Raw genomic sequence first — 24,545 nt, forward strand, 5'->3', positions numbered from 1 at the left:
ATGGATAGATAGATAGATAGATAGATAGATAGATAGATAGATAGATAGATAGATAGATAGATAGATAGATAGATAGATAGATAGATAGATAGATAGATAGATAGATAGATAGATAGATAGATAGATAGATACATAGATAGATAGATAGATAGATAGATAGATAGATAGATAGATAGATAGATAGATAGATAGATAGATAGATAGATAGATAGATAGATAGATAGATAGATAGATAGACAGACACCAGGAGAAAAAGAAACACTGTCATCACAGGACATACCACAAGACACACACTACACTAACAGACACATGCAGCACTAACAGGACTTATATACTAAACTATAACTAAAATATAAACAGTATCAAATTAAAATATAAACAGTATAAAATTAAATTAAAATATAAACAGTAAAAAATTGAAATATAAAAAGTATAAAATTAAAATATAAACAGTATAAAATTAAATTAAATCCATTCAACCGCGTGCTGACCTCGCCACCTCCCCCCCGCTCCTCCTAAGAGAGTCATTGTACCCCCTGATGGCACGGGGCACCTCAGAACGACCTCAGCCTCAGCGTATGATTATTTTAAAGTCCAGTGGACTGATCTAAACAGCTTTGGATAACCATGACCCTGGATAATTGAGAATCTACACAGAAACCATTATTTTAACCATATTGTGGGTTGTTTCATTGGTAGCTGATTTTTATTTTGGAGCATATACACTAAATCCAACTGGCTTTTTGAAAGATTTTCTTTGATTTGATTTGGAACTCTCATCAGCAATTGGTAAGAGTAGTAGACCATGCAAACCATGAGGAAGACAATATTAATATTCAAGAAGATGTTGCAGGATACCAACAGTTAAGAAACATATTTAAGACATATTTTATGACATCCTCTGTCACATTGCTCAAATAATTGTTTTTTAGTAGTTATTAGTGACTTCTTATGGGGTTTTTTAATTTCTGATACAAGACATGTATAAATTATTGGCATATAATGAAGAAGTGACCAACATAAGCCAATGTAACTATTGTCTGTGGAGATTCTCAGTCATCCAGGGCATTGCAGATCTCTGTGTTGAATGAAGTCTTCCACTTTCAGAGGACTTCAGCCTCTTTGGGGGGAGGCTTATAGCGTATACAGTAGCTAAAACCTTTATGACCGGTTCCAACCCCTGTCATTAACGTCAACCACTCCCAGTATATTAAATATCTGGAATATCCCCCCAGTCGTCAGACACTAAGTAGCCACTTGAATGAGCAGTATAAAATCTTCATCTATTTTTTCCTACATGTCAGCTTGACTTTATTTAACATACTGTAGGTCAGTTTCTGATATTCTACACATTACAACTAATCCAAGCCGTCGTAAGTGCAGTTAAGTATCACAGAAAAAGCAACATTAGAGAATAGCACTAACAGATTGAAGAAAAGATACTAAATTTTTGATGCTCAAACCTTTAGTCATTTATATACATATACAGTATACTGTGCAAAATCATCACTTTGTCAATGTAGATGCCATCCAGTGTATATTTATGGGCTTCTGCCACTGAAACAATTGCCACTTAACAGCAAAGTTAACAAATTCAATTGTGTTCGTTAGAAATTAACATTTAGAATGCACAGACATGACCACATTTAGTCTTTAAAATTAATACTGTTCTTTTAGCTAGCTGTGAGACTACAGTGCTATGCACGGCATTGCCCATTATCATGCTAACATAACATGGAGAATTTCTTTTGATGAGCTAGCACATAGCATTGTTCATGCTATTAACTTTTAATAATGCTAAACAATCCCAAGAAGATGTACTGTACTGCATTGTGCACCAGCATGCCATACCACTGCCAGAGAAGCATACCCCCCCACCAGATGAACTAGCAGCTGGACTCATGAATGTTCATCCTACCCATGGCGGCCATTTGGGGCAGGTAACGTTTGATTTCATCCATGTAAAAAGGAAAGGACAAGGAATTCACTTATTCAAGAATGCAGTTATTGAGTCATCAATATTTGTGATCATTTATGCCTCCTATGGCTCTTCTTGTGACTCCAGCACAGCACAGGGGGATATAGCCGGTCAAGCGGACATCATCAGCAGCTGGTGTCCGCTTACATACCTCCGGGGTAATCAGAATCATTCATGTGTGCTCACACACCTAAGAGAGCAGTTCATCCAGAATTGCGGTGACTCTGTTTACACGGGGTGGGCCCCTCTTCTCCTGCTTCACCCCCACCCTCTGTTTTGGCCACACTTTGGCTTTGGGCAGCCATTATCTGCTTCACATCACCTTGATGTTGAACAACTTCTTTTTCACTTTTGCTCGTATGTGCTTCTCTGACCCCCACAGCACTGACATCCGTAGTAGGACAGCGTGCAAAAGAGCTCATTTTTGTCTGTATCCAACTCCAAAAGTATGGTGTTAAATTAGCTTTCTGTGAAATTCTTTTTTTCATGTCTTTCAATGTCATTTTTTAAACATTTTTGATTGTACAGAGAAGGGATCCTCAGGCACAGGGCTTATTTAAATATGATTTGCATATTTAAATAGAGGTGTGGACAGGGAGGGGTTGTACGTACTCTTACATATGTGCTCAATTCCACGTCAGTTGGGATGTACAAAGAAAATGTGGGTGGATTCATGTATGTATGCACACAGATTCATACATGTGAAAATTTTTGGGTGTACAATGATTTTTGGATTTGAGCGTTGGTGGGCACATCTGCCTGTCTACAGAGGAAGAGTTGTCAAAGTGTGCAGGATATGTTCAAAGTGAGTGCTATGAGGAGGAGCACAGGTGCATCAACTCCAGATCCAATATCCTATCTCCCAGCAGTCTGCGGAAATTGCACCCTTTTGACCAAGATGGATTTGTGAGGGTAGGAGGCTGAACAGAAGAGTCTAAGCGTAGACGAGACTCGCCCCATCATCATCTCTGGCCGGCACCATTTGCCACCTTGCTTGTGTCTCACTATCATGAAGCTGTGAAACACCAAAGAAGATATTTAGACTGAATGTGTCATTTGAACTGCAGGATTCTGTCTAGTGGGAGTCAAGTGCTGTATCAGCAGTCTGCTTTAAAGACACATCATCTGTAGAAAACTGAGGTCATGTCCCAATACGTTTGCGATTTAATTTTAGTTCAGTATGGTGTTTTTGTCCTAACCATATAAACAGACAACCAGTGTATTCTGGTAGTCAAGCAAACTTCACCATGTGGTGATCAGTCACTGTTCACTCGCATTCTTAATTAACAGTCAGTAGCTCCTTTGTTAAAACATTGTTCCTTCTTTTCCCTCTTTGCTACAGCAATGTCTGTGAGTATTGTTCATCTAATGACGTGAAGCTGTTGATATTTTGTGTTTGAGTGGATATAACTGCTGCTTGTCATTTGACTAGGTGAGCTCTGTTTCTTTTCTTTTTTTTCATATTAGCTAGACTAGTTGTCCAGACCGGGCGGAACGGTGGCGTAGTGGGTAGCGCTGTCACCTCACAACACGGCGGGTCCAGGTTCGAGTCCCGCTCTGTGTGGAGTTCACATGTTCTCCCCTTGTCTGCGTGGGTTCTCTATGGGTTCTCTGGTTTCCTCCCACCTCCAAAAGCATGCGCTTCAGGTTGATTGGCCGGTCCCAAATTGTCCGTAGGAGTGAGTGTGTGTGTGTGCATGGTTGTATGTCTTTGTGTGTGGCTCTTTGGTGCACTGGCGTCGTGCCCGGAGTGTCCCCCGCCTCACTCCCTATGTCAGCTGGGATAGGCTCCAGCTCCCCATTACCTGCTACAGCAGATACAGCAGCAGAAAATGAATGAATGAGTTGTCCAGACCCTGTCCATATTACTGTATATTTATCTTCTCAGTAAAGCAGACATTTCATTGTACTGTGATTAAAGTTTCCCAAGATTCCCAGTAAACTGCATGAAGATGAATCATCTGTGTCTTGAAGTTTTTTTGGAAGTGTTTAATCTGATTGGAAAGCTAGTCCATGACAGATGTGTGTCTTCAGCCAATTCCTAAGACATTAACAATATTGTGTCATCATTTGAAATTTCAGACATTTGAAGAAGGATTAATACTCTTTGAATACTTCTATTTAGTTAATGCAAGCATTTTATTAAAACACTTGACATTGTTGTGGTGGACAGGGCAACACTGAGGCAGAACATAGTATTTCCAGGCCTGATATTGAAATTTCAATTTCATTTTTCCTGTATATATACTGCACAAACCCCTCCTTCATCCTGTTTTGTGAAAATGATATCACAGAGGTAAGCACTCTAAAGAATATCATTGGACAGTGGAAAATTTTCATTGTATATTAAAATGGTTATCCATTTTCTGTAAAAAGTGGGCATACAAAGACGCTGTTCATCATGGGGAAAAGGCATCAAACAGAACAAGCTTCAGAAAAGACATTTAAATAAATGTTGCCCAAGTGTTCATAGTGAAAACAACAGCATGTGAAATGAGTCAAGGATCCACAGTTGAATATTCTGACAAAGACTGCTCAAAATCCAAATTGCAGCAATGACAATTAAAGATACCTCTGTCCTAACTGGCAAAGGGAGTCTCTTTTCTAAAAAGATGTAAACATTATAACTAGCCATGGCATTCATTCAAACCAGTGTATTCCAACCACTGTGCCACAGCATGTAAGGACGCCATGAGAAATCATCATGTGTGCTGTGGAAGTTTATCAAATTACTAAACAGAGGTGGTGCAATGGATGGCGCTGTTTTCTCACAGTCAGAAGGTTCCAAGTTCAATTCCTTTCTGTGCAGTTTGTACATCGTTGGCAAGAGGCTGCAAGCGTTCACATTTTCATTTTAATGTCATATGATTCTTATGTAAAAATTGATAATGTAGCCAACAAATTTTGCATAATGATACATGGAAATATGTGGAAAGCATAGGCTGGAATTGATTTCAATTTAGTTACGATTAAACTACCCAGCTGGATTACAGTTCTTGACTTACTACATTTGTAATAAATAAATAACTGAATTTTGATATAAAAAGTATTGTCTTGATTTCTTTTAATAACTGAAGTTTTTATGACATTTTTTAACACGCTATGGGAAGTAGAGTACTTAGTGCCCCAGATAAATGAGAGAAAATAGTCACAAATATCAGGATTTCACTTCATTTTTTCCATAACAGGATACTTAAACATAGCATGGTATGGCACATAACCAAGTGATTTTACAGAATAAAGTATGGAATACTTTTCTTCAGTTCCCGGCTCTTGCAAATAACAGTGTGCAGACACTGCTATCAATCAGGTCTGGGAACAACATTTAAATGTCAAACTAAATGTTATTAGCCTATTGTGTCACTCACAAGAATCTCAAGTGTGAATACCTGTGTCTAAGTGGTGGAGTGTGCTAAAAATACATCTGCATTCACAGACATGATTGCTTGGGAACACAAATGTCAAGCTTTTTAACAACCACAAAAAGATTGTTTTTTTCTAATGATAGTTGGAACCATTTCATAAAGAAGAAGGAAAGGAGGAAAGTGTGTCTGTAGGAAGAGAGAGAAGAGGAATGCCAAGAGTATAGGACTGAGAGTAGGGACATTAAATGTTGGGACTATGACAGGAAAAGGTAGAGTTGGTTGATATGATGCAAAGGGGGAAGGTAGACATAATTTGTGTCCAAGAGACCAGGTGAAAAGGTAGCAAAGCTAGAAGTTTAGGAGCAGGGTTCAAGTTGTTCTATCATGGTGCAGAGGGGAAGAGAAATGGAGTAGGAGTTATCTTGAAGGGGGAGTTTGTTAGGAATGTCCTGGAGGTAAAAAGAGTGTCAGATAGAGTGATGAGTCTGAAGCTAGAAATAGAAGGCTTGATGTTCAATGTTTTTAGTGGGTATGCTCCACAGGTAGGATGTGAGCTGGAGGCAAAGGAGAAATTCTGGTTGGACTTTGGTGAATTGATGCAGAGCACACCTAGAAGTGAGAGAGTTGTCATTGGTGCAGACTTCAATGGACATGTTGGTGCAGGAAACAGAGGTGATGAGGATGTGATGGGCAGGTTTGGTATCCAGGAGAGGAACGCAGAAGGACAGATGGTAGTTGACTTTACAAAAAGGATGGAAACAGCTATAGTGAATACTTTCTTCCAGAAGAGGCAGGAACATAGGGTGACCTATAAGAGTGGAGGTAGGAGCACCGGGTAGACTACATCTTGTGTAGACGGTGTAACCTGAAGTAGGTCAGTGACTGCAAAGTAGTGGTAGGTGAGAGTGTAGCCAAACATGATGGTGGTGTGGTACCTCCAGGACATTCCTAACAAACTCCCCCTTCAAGATAACTCCTACTCCATTTCTCTTCCCCTCTGACAGTGGAGTCTGAAATGATGTACTCCTCAAAAATTATTTTATAATTTACCATGATGCTGTAATATGATGCATGATGTTTAACAAACCCCACTCTTCTTGGTCCAATAAGCCCCACATTTCAAAAACTGAAGATCCTGCCCTGTCGACACCTAAGTCAAAATTCAGTTATTGTCAGAGTACCACCTGCTAGCAAAAGGAACTAGAACTAGAAATCCTTTGCACATTCAGTTACAATGACAACAAACGGAAGTACAGCACCAGCAACATCTAATCTTTGGAATGTTGTATATGATTTTCAGCCTGAACACATCAATATGACATTATATCTTTACAGAGGTAGAGGATATACTGTACTATTATTTCATGTTCCCTTGCAGCATACAGGACAAAGAAAGGGACATGGCAACCCACAGTGTGTGAAAGGTATGCAAAGTCAAAGTTGTGTTGCCCCATAACTGAACACCTGCAAGGTTAAAAACAAAATAACAGCACTTGCATCCAAAAGCAGCAACCATTGTTTGAGAAACAAAAACGGGGGGGAAAAACATGTAATTTGGACAGTTTGCACAGTTTCTAAATGGAACTTAATCTTAAAAAGACAACAACATTACTGGTTGGTGGCCTTGTTAACTGTGTAGAGTCTGCCTGGAGATGGTGCTGAAAGATCAGGAGTGTGTTGAAATTTTGATAAAGATGAGTGGATTGAATAATGTCAGATGTCAAGTTGGCACAGTCCCTGTGAATATATCACTTGATACAATATAGAGTTTTTTTGTTTTGCTTTTTTAAAAGTAGTTTTTACAATCAGTGACTCTGGGTACAACGAAGAATGTTACCGTTGATGACATTTGATGAGTTTAATTTTGTTTATTTACGAAACTTGAAACAAGATCTTGTGAAACGTTTTACAGCTTATTGCTTGCATATGAAAATATGGATGTTATGTTTCAGGTTATCTAAGAATTGGCTGGGGCTAACTGGTTAGCATGGTAAGTTTTAGAGGATATTTCTACAACCCAATACATTTGCATCAGCTACCAAATGCAAACATTGTTATTTCTTAGCTTTTATTTCAGAAGGATTATGGCCATGTCAATTTTGTAAAATCAGGTATTTCAGAATGTGCCCTTAATCCTGTTCTGTAAGAAAAAATCATGGAAGTTACAGTACTTGTACATAGTGTGTATAAAAAAAGTGTGTACAGTATAAGGTGTACACACTAGGATTCAGTATAAGGCTGGTAGGTACTGTACCTGTATAAAAATGTTTTTGCACACTGCAACTGAGGGGTTAAGGAAATTCAAACTATAGTCTTGCACTAAGTGTAGTGTTCTCCTCCCCCTGAGGTAGAGGCACCTCCTCCCCTTGATTCTCCTTTTTCTTTTTAAACACTCTCAGTAAATCCCATGACTGAGGAATCAGTTGCTGATGGAAGCCAACCTCCACCATTTTAGACACTGTAATGATACATATCAAGGAGCAAAGCATGACCAGAGTCCTGTAGGGAAAATACTGAGTGATAACTCCATCCTCCTCTCTCCAGCCAGGGAACAGGAGGACAGGAGGGATTCCAAGTATGGAATCCCCACTCAGGAGACGGAGCAGCAGTCCCACAATGTAGCCACAAATAGCACCGTAGCTGTTAGCACAGATAAGATGCAGCACACAGATGAGCTGTGGAAGGATAATGCAGTACAGGAGGTCCGTACTCAGTAGCCAGAGGGCAAACACACTTTCTCCCTTGAAGGCCAGGCCCATTCCTGCCAGTCCAACCAGCAGGATGGCAACACGGATCACCCACTGCAGCTCACGCTCCGAGGCCTGAAAGGAAGGAAAGAGGGAAGGGACAATAACAATTGAGTTACTTTGCTTAAGGGCCCAGTGTGAAGGATGTAATAACATCTAACAAATGGGGTTTTTGATTGCTAACAGCTTAAAAATTCTCTCCCTACCCTCCTTCAAGTGGCAGCACAAACACTGAAAATTCTCCTAAGAGGAAACTATTTTGCGTTAACACTAGTTTGTAAAAAAATGTTGTGCAACAATAGTACAACATAGGGGAGACTATCAGGAATCAGTTGGAGCACCAACTCAAAATATTTTTCAAAAATGCTCTGACCTCTGATGGTTGGAACAGCCGAAGCAAACTCTTAAAGACATGAGAAAAGACCGTCAGAACTGAAAAGCTCCATGAATTGGCACAACAGCTTGCAAGCCATTCTACCAAGCATGACTCCAGACCCCACTGCGAGTCAGCTGGAGCAGATTTGGTTTCCCTGATAGATTACTGTTTCAATATAAAAACACATATGTCCATTGAAAAGATTTGCGCTGTTTTAACAGTAACTGAATCAGATTTGAAGGGGTAACCAAATGGACTTGCTTAAGGTTCATTGAAACATCTTCAACCAACCTTAAGCAAGTCCAACTGATTCTTTTTTACTCTTTTTGATTTACGTCAATCTGGATGACTGAGTACCTACACAGACACTTTTAAAGTAACTCATCACAATGATTACATTTTTCATGCAATTATACGCTGATGATAACTTACACTCCTAACAATAGACTGTTGTAAATCTGACACACTGGACCATTGATGCTAAAAGACACACACGGGCGTATATAAACACACACACACACACACACACACACACACACACACACACACACACACACACACACACACACACACACACACACACACACACACACACACACACACACACCTGCTTTCTCAAAGTTGTCTTGTATATGTTTTGTGTAAACATGGATGCTGAGGACAGCAGTATAGAATCCACGGACGACATCACTGCTGCAGCCACAGAACCAATGCCTAACACTGACAACCAGGTTGGGGTGAGGTATTGCAGGGCCAGTGGCAGAATCTTCCCTGCCTCCCCTCGTTCAAAAGGAGGGGGTAGACCATACGCTGTCTGGTTCCAGTCTTAGAGGAAAGGAGAGAGAACAAGAGAGAAAGAGAGAGAGAGAGAGAGAGAGAGAGAGAGAGAGAGAGCGAGAGAGAGAGAGAGAGAGGGAAGGAGTTGACAGCCAGGGTTGAGAGAAAAAGAAAATTTGGATGGGAAGAAACTTTTACAATTAGAGTGATGATATCTAAGTAGAAATGATAAATGAACAAAAAATAGAAACCTGAATGCATGAAAGGTTTCAGGTTAAATTAATTTTATTATGATTCTCCAAACATACTTCTTCTCCTTTCGGCTTTTCCCTTCAGGGGTTGCCACAGCGACCCCAGTTGTCTCTATCTAACCCTGTCTTCTGCATCCTCTTCTCTCACACCAACTACCTTCATGGCCTCTTTCACTACATCCATAAACCTCCTCTTTGGTCTTCCTCTAGGCCTCCTGCCTGGGAGTTCAAAACTCAGCATCCTTCTACCAATATATTCACTATCTCTCCTCTGGACATGTCCAAACCATCTCAGTCTGGACCCTCTGACTTGATCTCCAAAACTTCTAACATGTGCTGTCCCTCTGATGTACTCATTCCTGATCCTATACTTCCTGGTCCCTCCCAAAGAGAACCTCAGCATCTTCATCTCTGCTAACTCCAGCTGTGTCTCCTGTCTTTTTCTCAGTGACACTGTCTCTAGACCAAACAACATCACTGGTCTCACCACAGTTTTATACACCTTTCCTTTCATTTTAGCTGAAACTCTTCTATCACACATCACACCTGACACTTTTCTCCACCCGTTCCATCCTGCCTGTACACGCTTCTTCACCTCTTTTCCACACTCTCCATTGCTCTGGACTGTTGACCCTAAGTACTTAAATCCTCCACCTTCTTGATCTCTTCTCCCTGTAACCTCACTCTTCCACTTGGGTCCCTCTCATTCACACACATTTACTCTGTCTTACTGGGGCTAACTTTCATTCCTCTCTAGCTTCTCCTCCACCTGTTCCCTGCTCTCACTGCAGAACACAATGTCATCTGCAAACATCATAGTCCATGGGGATTCCTGTCTAACCTGTCCATTACCATAGCAAACAAGTAGGGGCTCAGAGCTGATCCATGATGCAGTCCCACCTCCACCTTGAACTCCTCTGTCACACCTACAGCACACCTCACCACTGTCTTACAGTCCTCATACATGTCCTGCACCACTCTAACATACTTCTCTGCCACTCCAGACTTCCTCATACAATACCACAGTTCCTCTCTGGGGACCGTGTCATAAGCTTTCTCTAGATCTACAAACCCACAATGCAGCTCCGTCTGGCCTTCTCTGTATTTTTCTATCAACATCCTTAAAGCAAATACTGCATCTGTAGTACTTTTTTGGCATGAAACCATACTGCTGCTCACAAATGCTCACTTCTGCCCTTAGTCTAGCTTCAAATACTCTTTCCCATAATTTAATTGTATGGCTCATCAGCTTTATTCCTCTGTAGTTGCCACAATTCTGCACATCTTCTTTGTTCTTAAAAATGGTTTTTCTTAAGCCCCTTGTTTGGCCTTTGCTACCTCTACCTTCACCTTACACTGCATCTCCCTGTACTCCTGTGTACTCCCCTCAGTCCTCTCAGTGTCCCACTTCCTCTTAGCTAACCTCTTTCTCTGTATACACTCCTGTACCCCCAAGTCTCCTTATCTACTTTCCTTCCAGATGACACACCAAGTACTCTCCTACCAGTCTCCCTGATCACATCAGCTGTAGTTGTCGTTGCAGTCATCTGGAAGCACCTCATGACCACCCAGAGCCTGTCTTAACTCCTTCCTAAAAGCCATGCAACACTCTTCCTTTTTCAGCTTCCACCATTTCATCCTCTGCTCTGCCTTTGCCCTCTTCATCTTCTTCACCACCAGAGTCATCCTACACACCACCATCCTATGCTGTTTGGCTATACTCTCACCTACCACTACTTTGCAGTCACTGATCTCCTTCAGGTTACACCATCTACACAAGATGTAGTCTACCTGTGTGCTCCTACCTCCACTATTATAGGTCACCCTATGTTCCTGCCTCTTCTGGAAGAAAGTATTCCCTATAGCCATTTCCATCCTTTTTGCAAAGTCAAGCACCATCTGTCCTTCTGCGTTCCTCTCCTCGATACCAAACCTGTCCATCACCTCCTCATCACCTCTGTTTCCTGCATTAACATCTCCATTCTCCAAACATAATCACTACTGAAATTGAAATACACTCCAAGACAAACAGCTGCAACCAGAGGTATTTGTGGTATTTATACATCAACCAATCAGTCATGACATTATAACCACTTAGAGGTGAAGAAAATGACACAGATTATCTCTTCACAATAGTACCAGAGGTACAAAAGTAGATGGGATATTTTATGCATCAAGCAAACATTTTGACAAAATGCTGAAAACAGGATGATGGCCCCTGTCATACTGAAAAAAAGGGTCAGAAGTGGTTGCAGGAACACAGGTGTTGTTTCCTTATCCAAGTTCCCCTGCTCCAAGACCAATCAAGAATTTGTGTAATGGTGCACAACTTATCAGATCCCTTGGAGAATCGATCTTGTAACTTAAAGCCATTTTGATGTTTATTATCTATGCCTGTGTCTGCTACTGATATCTTGGTGTCAGATCAACAGTCCTTTAGAGTTCCTGCGCAGTACATTGCTCAATGGGTCAGAGTCGTTCTGGTGCAAAAATGGGACTGATAAAATTTAGATAAGTGGCTATAATGTTATGGTTGATCCCAATATCAAAGTTCTGCAAGTTTCTAGCAAAATTTTTATATTCATTGTACCTGCAATGGAAGCCATGGCTCCAATGACAACTGAAGGGATTCCCATAATAAAAACTACCCCAGCAGCAGCAAGACAGGTGATCTGAGCCTGAGCAGAGGAGGCTGCAGAAAGGATCCTCTGGTAGAGAGCCTGATAGGCTAGTCCCCCCAAAGCCTAAAACATACAGAGTCCAACAAAAAATTACAACTATTATCAATGAACAACGTGCTAAATTACAGTTTATACAACAGATATATCTCACACCGGACAATTTCAACTTGTCAAACACAGTGCAATCTAATAAAATGATTAAAAATTGTTTTTTCATTTAATAGCACTTCCAGAAGCCAGGTACTGTATGATTGTAAATTAGATTTAGGGGGAAAGTTTGAAAAGATAAGGTGACGAAAAATCACTGATAATGTTCACCTTAAAACTAAGCTTGAGTGAATATGGGGTTTACACAATTTAAGTTGAAGAGAAAAGCATGCCTTTAGTGGCTTTGTCCTAAAAGATTGGAATGGAACAGCCACTACCAAGACAATAAAATATGTTTTCCACAGCACGTGGGAAGTTCACATTGGCTTATTCCAATACACAAACAGTAACATAAAAACAAAAGTTTATCTCAGACCAATAGCAGCATTTCATCAGCCCATTTTCCTGCGTCTGCCAGCTTCAATTCTCCAACCCATGAGTTCACATTTGATTGGTTGAGGTGGACTGAGATGTCAGCAACTGCAGGACTGAGAACCACAAATGGAATGCAGAGAAACTGAAATAGAGAAAAAAAGCAGCTGTTCAATAACAAATTAGTATCATATGAAGTATCATGATTTGTCCTTTATTCTTCAGTTTTTCATTTAATTTACTACTTGAATACAGTAAGTCTGAATTTCTGTTGTTATTCTTTGTGTCTTGAGCAACAAACGTTCTTTGCCTCATACTGTGAATTATAATTGCATATCAGGGTCATATGTTGTTATGATAACTTTTACACAAAGACAGATCTTGTCTTCTAAATGAGCTTGTGATAAACTCGTGGGCCCCTCAAACACTCTATCACCCTCCCACAGTGTTTCCTCCATTTCTCACCAGGCTGAAAAACATAAAGAAAAACTGGATCACATCAGTATATGCAACAGAGTAGAGGCCCCCTAAAAAGGTGTAGAAGATGGAGACAGCTGCAGAGATAATAATGGACACTGCTGAAGACAGTCCAAGAATGATGCTCATTGTTCCTCCTGCAAAAGAAACAGAATGTTTAAAACAAAAATGTGATGTGAGCAATCATCATCATTACCATGTGATACTAAGGGCGATGCATAAAAACAAGAGATGATGTGTGTCTTACCCAGGGCAGCAAGGATGCAGGCCACCCACAGAATATCACTGACCAAAGCAGGAAGGAGGAGTGTTGCAGTGAACATGTTGCCATAGCGATGCTGAAATGGATCCAGCATGGTCAAGTAGCACTTTGACCTCATAGGTTTGGCAAAAAACAATCCCCCTTTAGAAATCATAGGTATGAAAAGACAAACAAATATTGATAAGAACAAAATTCAAACACAGCTGTACTCCATGGCCCAATCCCAGTTGCTCTAACCTTACCCCTGATTTTTGACTGCCCCCACTTTTCTTGCCCATTACAACAGCATTAAGAGAGGTAGTGGTTGAAATTGTTCATCTCGGAAATGGGATGCCACTTATCATGTCTTTAATAGATGGGTTACGTTAAGGTTGAGATAATCATCAGACATTTATACAAGGAACAAAAAACCAGTGGGCTTACTGAATTCCACAACAAAATAAAAAGATTTATTTTGAGTTAAATTAATTGCATGGCTGCTTTGCTTGGACTTCCCTTGAAAATATGAAAGTATTATACAGTAGCACCTTGAGATACGAGTTAAATGCGTTCCGTAACTGGGCTTGGCAGTAAAAATACTTGCAACTCAAACGAATTTCCCCCCTTTAAAATAATTTTAATGCCTTCCCCCCAAAAAACCCAAACCCCCAATATTATGATTTTGCTTTTTAACAACCAGTAGACATGTATATTTTTCCTTTGCGTAATTAATTGTATATGTTACGTAAACAATGATAAAGTATGAAGAGATGCACAAAAGTCACCAGCATACACAGGATACATCTTTACTCTGCTAACAAGAATGAGATCCAATCTCAGCTGATGTTGCATCCATCTGCCAACTAGTGGTGGTGTCCCCAAAGCATGACTCGTGACTCGGTTTCTCGAACGTACTCTGAACAAAAATATGGACCGAGTAACGGCTCGTATCTCAAAGAATGCGTCTGTCATTCCTTGTCAAGGTACTACTGCCGTTATCATTATAGACTAGAGACAAATCTGACCTAACGTGCAGAACAGTACAGAGAAGTAGTCGATTTGTTTTTAAATAAGTGAAAAATATATGTACATATAGTAAGCTTTATGCAATGTTAGGCAAGGAGGCGCTTTCTTCTGGATTCTATTCATATATACAGTAAGTTATAATAAGACTTTACAGGTGAGGTGATTGGAGTAGGGAGAAAGGGGGGAGGAAGGAATTTAGGCTTCATGTCCCATTGAACAATGTGTTGGACTGTGTTTGTGTATGTCAGTTTGATGATATACGTTGAGGAGTGTCTCACACTGGCAAAGAAAGATTTGGTGGCAATTTAACAAACTTGACCATTTTAGTCTCCTATGATACTGCCACGTGAAATTAACCGCATGTGTGCATGGTGGTGGGAAGGGGGGCAAACAAAAGCCCCAACATTCCATCGCAATTCCATTGCAATATTAAAACCCCCATCAACAATCGTTGAGGAGCCAGACGGGTTTCAACAACGGTTGTTGGAATGTGAATAGCACTGACCACATCCCACAGGGTTAAGCTGGGACATGACCAGCCACCTTCAGAACTGAGGGAGTCTCTTAGAAGAGAGACGAACATCTTCAAGAACTTAATTAACGTCCAGTGGATTGACTTGAACAGTTTGGATACTGATTGTGCAGTTCCTAATCAGCAGCATTTACCCAACAGGCAAATGAGAGATGAAAGAGGGGTATTTGTTGAAAACCTGATCATCTCGTTTTTAACAGAGGTTCTGGAATATTAACATATTCATCTGTCTCTTTTTACACCTATTCCCCCATATTTCTGATTCTCTATCTGCCTCACCTTAACCAGTCCAAGTTATTAGATTCCGCTTCATGATGTATTGTAATTGTCGGTTTTCGTTCATCCGTTCGTATGCCCACCAAATATCTTGGCAGCCGTTTCAGATAGAAAGATGAAATAAAAAGCAGATTACTCGGGCGGCAAAGAGGACGAAAGTGAAATGATGACCTTGGCTTTGAGAAAACCAGGTCAAGGTCAAATTTCAACTTTTGTACACTCAGGAACCGGATAAGATAGAAAGCGGGAGAGAAGCCAGTGTAAGACCATTGATCAAAGCTAGTGCTTTGATCTATGGTCAAAGCTAGTGCATAGCTTTTACCTACCCTGAAAGGTCAAAGCTATGCACTAGTACAACTTTCAGGGTACCCTGACCTACCCTTCACTGGATGTTGCAGTCTCTTTTAGGATAAATGGTTGACCGAGCCTCTCCTTGTGTGACTACTTATTTTGATGGTGACAATTAAACATTTCCATTGACAAATATGACTTCGGCCCTTTAAGCTGTTTATTTCAGCTGTTTATCCTACAATTAAAAATAAATAAATCTTCCAGGTACTTACCCAGAATCAAATTGATAGCAAAGGCAGGAGGCCCTATAGCCCAGATGAGACCTTGTTTGGGAGAATAAACAACCTCAGCATTTCCCAGGATGTAGCCACCACCAACCCATGTTGCTTAAAACGAAACACAGAAAATAATATATTAAAAGGAGTAGCTTCTAGTAGAGGGAAGGCAAACTACGATGAAAAATAGGATAGTCATTTTAATGTTTTACCTGTTGTGGTGAAAACTCCAACCAGGACACTGATGTTGCGGCCACCCACAATGGTAACTTCACTTTTGGTACCAGCACAGGTCTTCTCTGCTTTCTTTGATTTACGAGATGCCCAGATTCCAATGAACAGGATGATGATATAAAAAATGACTACAACCACCAGTCCAGGGACATTCACTGCCATGATGGTCTGGTGACACAAAGAAAAAAGTAATAGTATAGAGCAATGTGTTGGAATGCTGACTGAGATTAATATGGAGATACAAATTATTTCAAATAGCTCTGTATGCTGAGAGAAATACAGGTTGTAAAATGAAGAGCCCATAAAAGGGAGTGGGGGGACCCAAGAGGAAGTCACACATTCTTGAAGTAAATCTTAGATATGTTTAGAGCTAATCACAGGGGTATCTCACAGATGAATCATTTACACACACACACACACACACACACACACACACACACACACACACACACACACACACACACACACACACACACACACACACACACACACACACACACACACGAGAGAGAGAGACAGAGAAAGAGAGAGAGAGAGAGAAGGAGAGAGAAAGAGAGAGAAGGAGAGAGATGGTCAGACTACCCTGAGGACCCTGATGTCACATCCTGTGTAGTTTACAGGGATCCTTTCCTTGTTTTTGGCAATCATGGGGGGACTCTGGATTTTTCAGTTAATTAACAACACATTTCTTCGGGTGGTTTTAAGATCCAGTGTTTTTCCATCAGGATTCACAATATTTTCAGTTAGATTTCACAACAGCTTGTTGATCTTCATATTGGGAATATGTGGGAATATGTGTCACTTATTTAAAACCTTTAGTATTGCATTCCATAATCATGCAGTATGTTTTGGGTGATCTCTAGGAAAGAAATAGCAAAACATCCCAATTAAATAAACGTACATGGCAAAATAGTTATTACAGTATTTCATTTAGTTTGTGAAGGTCTTTCACTCAGTACATTCCTTGCGTTCAATTTGAAGGTGTGCAAATGAGTATTTGTTGTTTGCTGTGTGCAAGCAGCAAAAGAAGTTGACTGTGCCCAACTGAATGACAAAAGTAAAATGCTGAATGAAGTAGTAATTGGCAGAAAAATATAGTCACCAGATGTTTTACCAATGGTTGCACTTTGCGTACAAATGAACACACGCACACATCTGTCAAACTCTTCAAATCAACATCAAAATTATTTAAACTGTATGTGCATGCATTATTCATATTTTCAGGCCATACCACAGCCACTCAGCATACACCTCTATTAAATCCCAATATGCTATAATTTACCTTGAGGGTTATGGTGAAGACGTTCTATATTAACGGCGGTTGATGGAGCTAAATGTCTTAAATACAGTATTTTCTGCACTATAAGGTGCATTGGACTATAAGGCGCACCTTTAATGAATTGTCTATTTTATAATTTATTTAATATATAAGATGCATCAGATTATATGGCACACTGTGGGTTTATGAGAAAATTATAGGCTTTAAGGTGCGCCTTATAGCGCGGAAAATACTGTAATTATTTTAAGTGAACTTATAATGCAGAACCTTTGTTTTTGGCAGCTAAATTTAGAAATTGTTAATTCAATACCAGTAACATTCCACCATAATATATTAACAATCCTTCATTCACTTTCTTTACTTAATATTAATCCATTCATGTTCCTGGATTGTAAGAAGATGAAAGTGCATGCTAGGTAGTGAGTGATTTTTTTGTTTTTATATGTATGTTGCATTCATTCCTCAATAAATATCCCTGCTTCTAGTGTGATCCATGTTTTGAGGGGTTTTTGTTGTTGTTGTTTTATGATCATGGAAAACATGTGTTGTTTTGCAGACATTTTAGCAACTTCTACTGTAAGTGTCTCAATGCATCAAAAGCATATGCTATTTTTTTTATAATAATCAGAGTATTATCTATCCACCCATCCATCCATCCATCCATCCATCCATCCATCCGTTGGGAGTTTCTATTTAACAATGGAAATCACCACAAAACACATCTGCTTAGGCAAACATAGATAGCACAACACTTAGTCCTTGTCTGTCACATAAGCACAGAGCATGCACAACATATAGATGCAGTAACTATAACTGATACATGTGATGCTGAGTCAAGCTGCTGGTGAGCTCATTCTTCTTAAGGACAGACTAACCCAGAGTGTTCTTGTTTGTGTGTGTCCTTGCGTCTTTGACATGCATTTTTTGACAGGGACACATGATCATCGGTTAGCTCGCGTCCCTGTTTTGATTTTTAGTTTCTCGTCACGAGACTCACCTGCGTGATTCTGCCTTATTAAAATCGACCAATAGGCAACATGACGTCTGCTCGTTTTACACGCTGCAGTGAGAGCCAGTACCTAATTAGTTAGACCCTCTAGAGCAAGCATAAGTGTCCTTTATTTATATAACAGGTTTTTTTTTTAATGACTACCAGGTTTTAACATTTTGATAAAGCTAATATATAATTTCACTCTTTTTTTTACTTAAACAGTTACAATGTTATTGATAAAAACATTAGAATTAACAGTTTGTTTTGCTTTTATACTGTACTATTGGCAAAAATCAATCCTTGAATACGCTTCGACCGTATATTCTGTTATTACTTTTTGGATGCATAAACGTCATGTTAGGATGCACAAAATTTTTCTTGAAGCATATCCTAGGGATGCACTACTTTCTTGGATTAAAATGAACTCTGAACCCAAACACTACAATGATCAATGAACATTTGAGACTGTTTTCCGGAGGTTTGTTGCTTCATCTGTTGGAGAGCCCAGCGCTGGATCCTCACCAGCTAGTAAACTGCTGACCTTCTTCAGTAAAGCTTGTTCGGAATACAACTAGTCTCATCATTATATAGATACAGCTCTCAACCGAGCTAAAGAGCCAAAGAGGGTTTTGTTCAGAGCCCCATCCATCCATCCATCCATCCCCATCCATCCATCCATCCAACACATCCATCCATCATCCAACCATTTATTCATCCATGAATCCATGCATCCATCCATTTTCTTCATTTGTGTATTTCCACAACACTATGATAAAGAGGAGAGTCTGGGAAATGACAGCCGGCAGACTAATATATGTCAGTAAATTGTTGTCGATATGATTATATTACAATTGATGACATATTGAAAAACATGTTAGTTTTCTTTTATTTTGCGTTAGTGATGCGGATTTTCAACTCTAATGGTGATAACAATGGTGATAAATCTGGACTCCACTCAAATGAATTAGCGAGTATGTGAAAATGCGGTGAACCACCTAGACAATAATCCACTAGTACACAAGTTATAAAGCGTGTGTACTTCGGTAAATCATTCACAAGGGTGTTAGTTTACATGGATTAACGCAATTAACTAAATTTGAGCTACAAAGTTGAAACGACCTGGATTGATCTCTTGTGTGAGTCACAGGAAAACGGAAAAAGCGGGTGACGGTGTCTTACAATGAACAATGGTTGGACTTATGCGCCAGATGTATTTGTTAACGTTAGTTGCATGATCGTAATGGCGATGTGCTTTTATGTGTGACAGATGTTGTTGCAACTTACCCTTTTCTCTAAATCCGCAGTGCGATTTGTTTTGAGGGTGAGTATCTGCCGTTCTCGTGGTTCTAGATGTTGGAAGCTGCAGCTTGACGGGTTTTAATGGTTGTCGGTATGAAACATGATAACGTGGTGTCGTGTTCAGCGCCGGGAGCGCATGAGAACGTTTCTTGAACAGAACGGATGGAGTGATGCTGACAGATAATAGTTTGTACGTTTGTTCATCACTAGACCTCTAACATATATAAGAAAAGTAATGTATAAGGTATGGTAATATTTTTAACACCGTTGCGGAACGTCGCACACACGTGGAATGAAATGTTGGTGAACTCGGTGTGACAGGTTTATCTTGAACGCACCTTAGACGGAGCGTCACTGTAAGGAGCAGCAATGCGAGACTTCATGCTGGACTACCGTTATAGAATTCAAGTTTTTTTTTTTTGAACCTCTCCTTTGTCTGTCTCTCTGTCGACACACACACACACACACGCACAATGTAATGTAAGTTCAAACAAAGAAGCCAACAAAAATATTTTTTTAAAATGCAATACAATCTCATTATAGTGTGAAGGAAAATATAATCAAATATATTCTCAGGTTTTGTATTTACTTTGTATTTCACCTAATAATGATATAGCTAAATACATTGTGTAATGGGCTGCAATGAGGATTCATTGATATAAAGATATAAAGAGATCCTCCCAACATATTATCAAGACAATCTACAAAACCTGATTCAAAATCTCGCTCGTCCTGCATTCTCCTTTACTTCAATCCTGAGATTCTTAATCCTCCTCATAGCCTTGGTAAAGGAACCATCTGGAGCCATGTTACCTGGAGTATATGTACAACAGTACTCATCTATAAGAGCACAAACACCACCTCGTTCAGCCAATAACCAGTTCAAAACTTGTCTATTCTGCCAGGCCACAGCACTCATAGCATCCACCATCTTGTATGGACCCTCACATCGAGGAATGTTCCACTTGCTTTTCTTTCTTTTTTTTGTCTGCATGTATTCTCATAGTTTAACTCCATAAAAATAGTGTCAACTTTTTATGTGATCAATGCTCGTTTTAGTCTTGCAGGAAGATCTTTTATATATTTTAATGTGTGCATGTGACCATCACTGGTCCTCTCTGGGAACTAAGTTATTAGTCTTTATTAGAATTTCCTATTGTGAACCAGAGAGGTAAGTGCTGCACCTTTGTATGTTAGTAGGGAAAACAAAGAGAGAGAAAACACAAACAAGGGATGGATAGACAGGCAGTGCTGTTAGAGTGGAAGAGATTTGAGCTGTTTCATTATTTCTCACAACTGATACCTTAATACCAATGTTAAAGAACACCGGATTAGTGGAGGCCCTGACAGTATAGAATAGACCACCAGAGGAAAACAGTGCAGAAGGAAGATAGAAGGCCTGAGATAGGTGTGATTTCTGAAAAGAGAGACCCAATGGTTCTCAACAATTGGACTCGACAGAAGCTGGTAAGCCCTGAACCAACATGCATGTGTGATGGAAACCAACGCCCAGAGAGGCGACCAAAACCCAGCAGGGCCACGCCAGCTGAGCACCCCCAACCCCGGCAACCAGGAGCATCCACAAGTCATTACCTGAAAAGCCACTGGTGGAGCCGAGAACCATGTTGACCCAGAGACCAGAGGAGGCAGTGGTTGCCACCGCCAGGGCACCCAGGACAGGCCCAGGGGGCAAGGGATAAGGACACCATTCAGGGGGCAAGGGATAAGGACACCATTCAGGGTTGGCAGCCGCCGAACAGCCAAGTCTCCCCCCGCCATGACCGACCCCTGATCCAACCCCCGGTACCACACCGCCCACCAGGTGTCAATCTTGCTGAAACTGGTTTTTAAACAAAGAACATTCCTGACTATGTGTCCAACTAGGAGTCTGACAAAGTTCACACTGACAGTTTGTCATATACGTTTTAGGTTTGTATGGTTCCAAACATAAATGTTTGAAATTATATGGGTGGTGGTGTTACATTCTAGCAGAATCCTGTTTTCTCCCTCCCTCTTTCCATTCTTTCTAAGGAGTGAATAAATGCTGTTCCTGTGTGGTCGAGCTGAAAACTGTTCAATCACCATCCAACAGTGCCTTTACAAGCTGCACACAGCAGAGTCTCGCTTTTCTTTTCTTCTTCATGCTCTGGAAGCCATTGCCAGCTTGAACCCTGCTCCTAAACTTATAGCCTTGCTACCTTTCCACCTGGTCTCCTGGACACACAGTACCTTCCTTCTCTGCATCATGTAAACCAATTCTCTACCTTTTCCTGTCATAGTTCCAACATTCAAGGCTTGTGTCCTCTTGTGGCTACATTGGGAAGTGCCATAACATACTGTATGTATATTATTATATTATATTATTTTGTATATTAATATACATAATATTACATATGGGAAGTGCCATAACATATGTATATTATTTGTAGGTTGACTTTTACAATGTGGACAAGAGGGTCTTCTTTTCCCTTCAGGGGTTGCCACAGCGAATCAATTGCCTCCATCTAGCCCTGTCCTATACATCCTCTTCTCTCACACCAACTACCTTCATGTCCTCCCTCATTACATCCATAAACCTCCTCTTTGGTCTTCCTCTAGGCCTCCTGCCTGGGAGTTCAAAACTCAGCATCCTTCTACCAATATATTCACTATCTCTCCTCTGGACATGTCCAAACCATCTCAGTCTGGCCTCTTTGACTTTATCTCCGAAACCTCTAACATGCGCTGTCCCTCTGATGTACTCATTCCTGATCCTATCCTTCCTGGTCCCTCCCAAAGAGAACCTCAGCATCTTCATCTCTGCTACCTCCAGCTCTGTCTCCTGTCTTTTCCTCAGTGACACTGTCTCCAGACCAAACAACATCACTGGTCTCACCACAGTTTTGTACACCTTTCCTTTCATTTTAGCTGAAACTCTTCTATCACACCTGACACCCTTTCTCCACCCGTACCATCCTGCCTGTACACACTTCTTCACCTCTTTTCCACACTCTCCATTGCTCTGGACTGTTGAACCTAAGTACTTAAAATCCTCCACCTTCTTGATCTCTTCTCCCTGTAACCTCACTCTTCCACTTGGGTCCCTCTCATTCACACACATTTACTGTCTTACTGCGGCTAACTTTCATTCCTCTCTAGCTTCTCCTCCACCTGTTCCCTGCTCTCACTGCAGATCACAATGTCATCTGCAAGCATCATAGTCCATGGGGATTCCTGTCTAACCTGTCCATTACCATAGCAAACAAGTAGAGGCTCAGAGCTGATCCCTGATGCAGTCCCATCTCCACCTTGAACTCCTCCGTCACACCTACAGCACACCTCACCACTGTCTTACAGTCCTCATACATGTCCTGCACTGCTCTAAAATACTTCTCTGCCACTCTAGACTTCTTCATACAATACCACAGTTCCTCTCTGGGCACCCTGTCATAAGCTTTCTCCAGATCTACAAAAACACAATGCAGCTCCCTCTGGCCTTCTCTGTACTTCTCTATCAACATCCTCAAAGCAAATACTGCATCTGTAGTACTCTTTTTTGGCATGAAACCATGCTGCTGCTCACAAATGTTCACTTCTGCTCTTAGTCTAGCTTCCACTACTCTTTCCCATAACTTCATTGTATGGCTCATCAGCTTTATTCCTCTGTAGTTGCCACAACTCTGCACATCTCCCTTGTTCATAAAAATGGGCACCAGCACACTTCTCCACTCCTCAGGCATCTTCTCACTATCTAAGATCCTGTTGAACAACCCAGTCAGAAACTCTACTGCCACCTCCCAGACACTTCCAAACCTCTACAGGTATATCATCAGGACTGACTCCCTTTCCACTCTTCATCCTTTTCAGTGCCCTCCTCACTTCATCCTGACTAATCTTTGCTACATACTGGCACCTGTCAATAGACTTCAGTCCCTATCCTTAATCACCCTAACCTGCTGCACGTCCTTCCCATCTCTATCTCTCTGTCTTGCCAACCGGTATAGATCAGTCTCTCCCTCCTTACTGTCCAACCTAGCATACAAGTCATTATAAGCTGTAGTTTCCACAATTCTGCACATCTTCTTTGTTCTTAAAAATGGTTGTTCTTAAGCTTCTTGTTTGGCCTTTGCTACCTCTACCTTCACCTTACGCTGCATCTCCCTGTACTCCTGTCTACTCTCCTCAGTCATCTCAGTGTCCCACTTTCTCTTAGCTAACCTCTTTCTCGGTATACACTCCTGTACCTCCTCATTCCACCACCAAGTCTCCTTATCTACTTTCCTTCCAGATGACACACCAAGTACTCTCCTACCAGTCTCCCTGATCACATCAGCTGTAGTTTTCCAGTCATCTGGAAGCACCTTCTGACCACCCAGAGCCTGTCTTAACTCCTTCCTAAAAGCCATGCAACACTCTTCCTTTTTTTAGCTTCCACCATTTCGTCTTCTGCTCTGCCTTTGCCCTCTTCATCTTCCGCACCACCAGAGTCATCCTAAACACCAACATCCTATGCTGTTTGGCTGCACTCTCGCCTACCACTACTTTGCAGTCACTGATCTCCTTCAGGTTACACCGTCTACAAAAGATGTAGTCTACCTTTGGGCTCCTACCACCACTCTTATAGGTCACCCTATTCTCCTGCCTCTTCTGGAAGAAAGTATTCACTACAGCCATTTTCATCCTTTTTGCAAAGTCAACTACAATCTGTCCTTCTGCTTTCCTCTCCTGGATACCAAACCTGCCCTTCACCTCCTCATCACCTCTGTTTCCTGCACCAACATGTCCATTGAAGTCTGCACCAATGACAACTCTCTCACTTCTAGGCATGCTCTGCATCACTTCACCAAAGTCCAACCAGAATTTCTTCTTCTCTTCCAGCTCACATCCTACCTGTGGAGCATACCCACTAACAACGTTGAGCATCACACCTTCTATTTCTAGCTTCAGACTC

At 40.8% G+C, this 24,545-nt stretch overlaps 1 protein-coding gene across 1 annotated transcript; it reads right to left on the bottom strand.

Annotated features, from left to right (window-relative positions):
* Positions 1-5,133: 5,133 nt before the first annotated feature.
* On the bottom strand, positions 5,134-19,692 carry LOC137594149 (high-affinity choline transporter 1-like). Its single transcript, XM_068313436.1, has 9 exons — positions 19,601-19,692; positions 16,025-16,214; positions 15,810-15,923; positions 13,419-13,574; positions 13,160-13,308; positions 12,699-12,839; positions 12,085-12,238; positions 9,074-9,291; positions 5,134-8,165 (listed from the first exon to the last, which is right to left on the bottom strand). The coding sequence occupies exons 2-9, from the start codon at positions 16,206-16,208 to the stop codon at positions 7,650-7,652; spliced, it is 1,632 nt and encodes a 543-aa protein (XP_068169537.1). The 5' UTR covers positions 16,209-16,214; positions 19,601-19,692; the 3' UTR covers positions 5,134-7,649.
* Positions 19,693-24,545: the final 4,853 nt, after the last annotated feature.

The sequence above is a fragment of the Antennarius striatus genome, chromosome 4 (genome assembly GCF_040054535.1).
Source record: "Antennarius striatus isolate MH-2024 chromosome 4, ASM4005453v1, whole genome shotgun sequence".
Lineage (NCBI taxonomy): Eukaryota > Metazoa > Chordata > Actinopteri > Lophiiformes > Antennariidae > Antennarius > Antennarius striatus.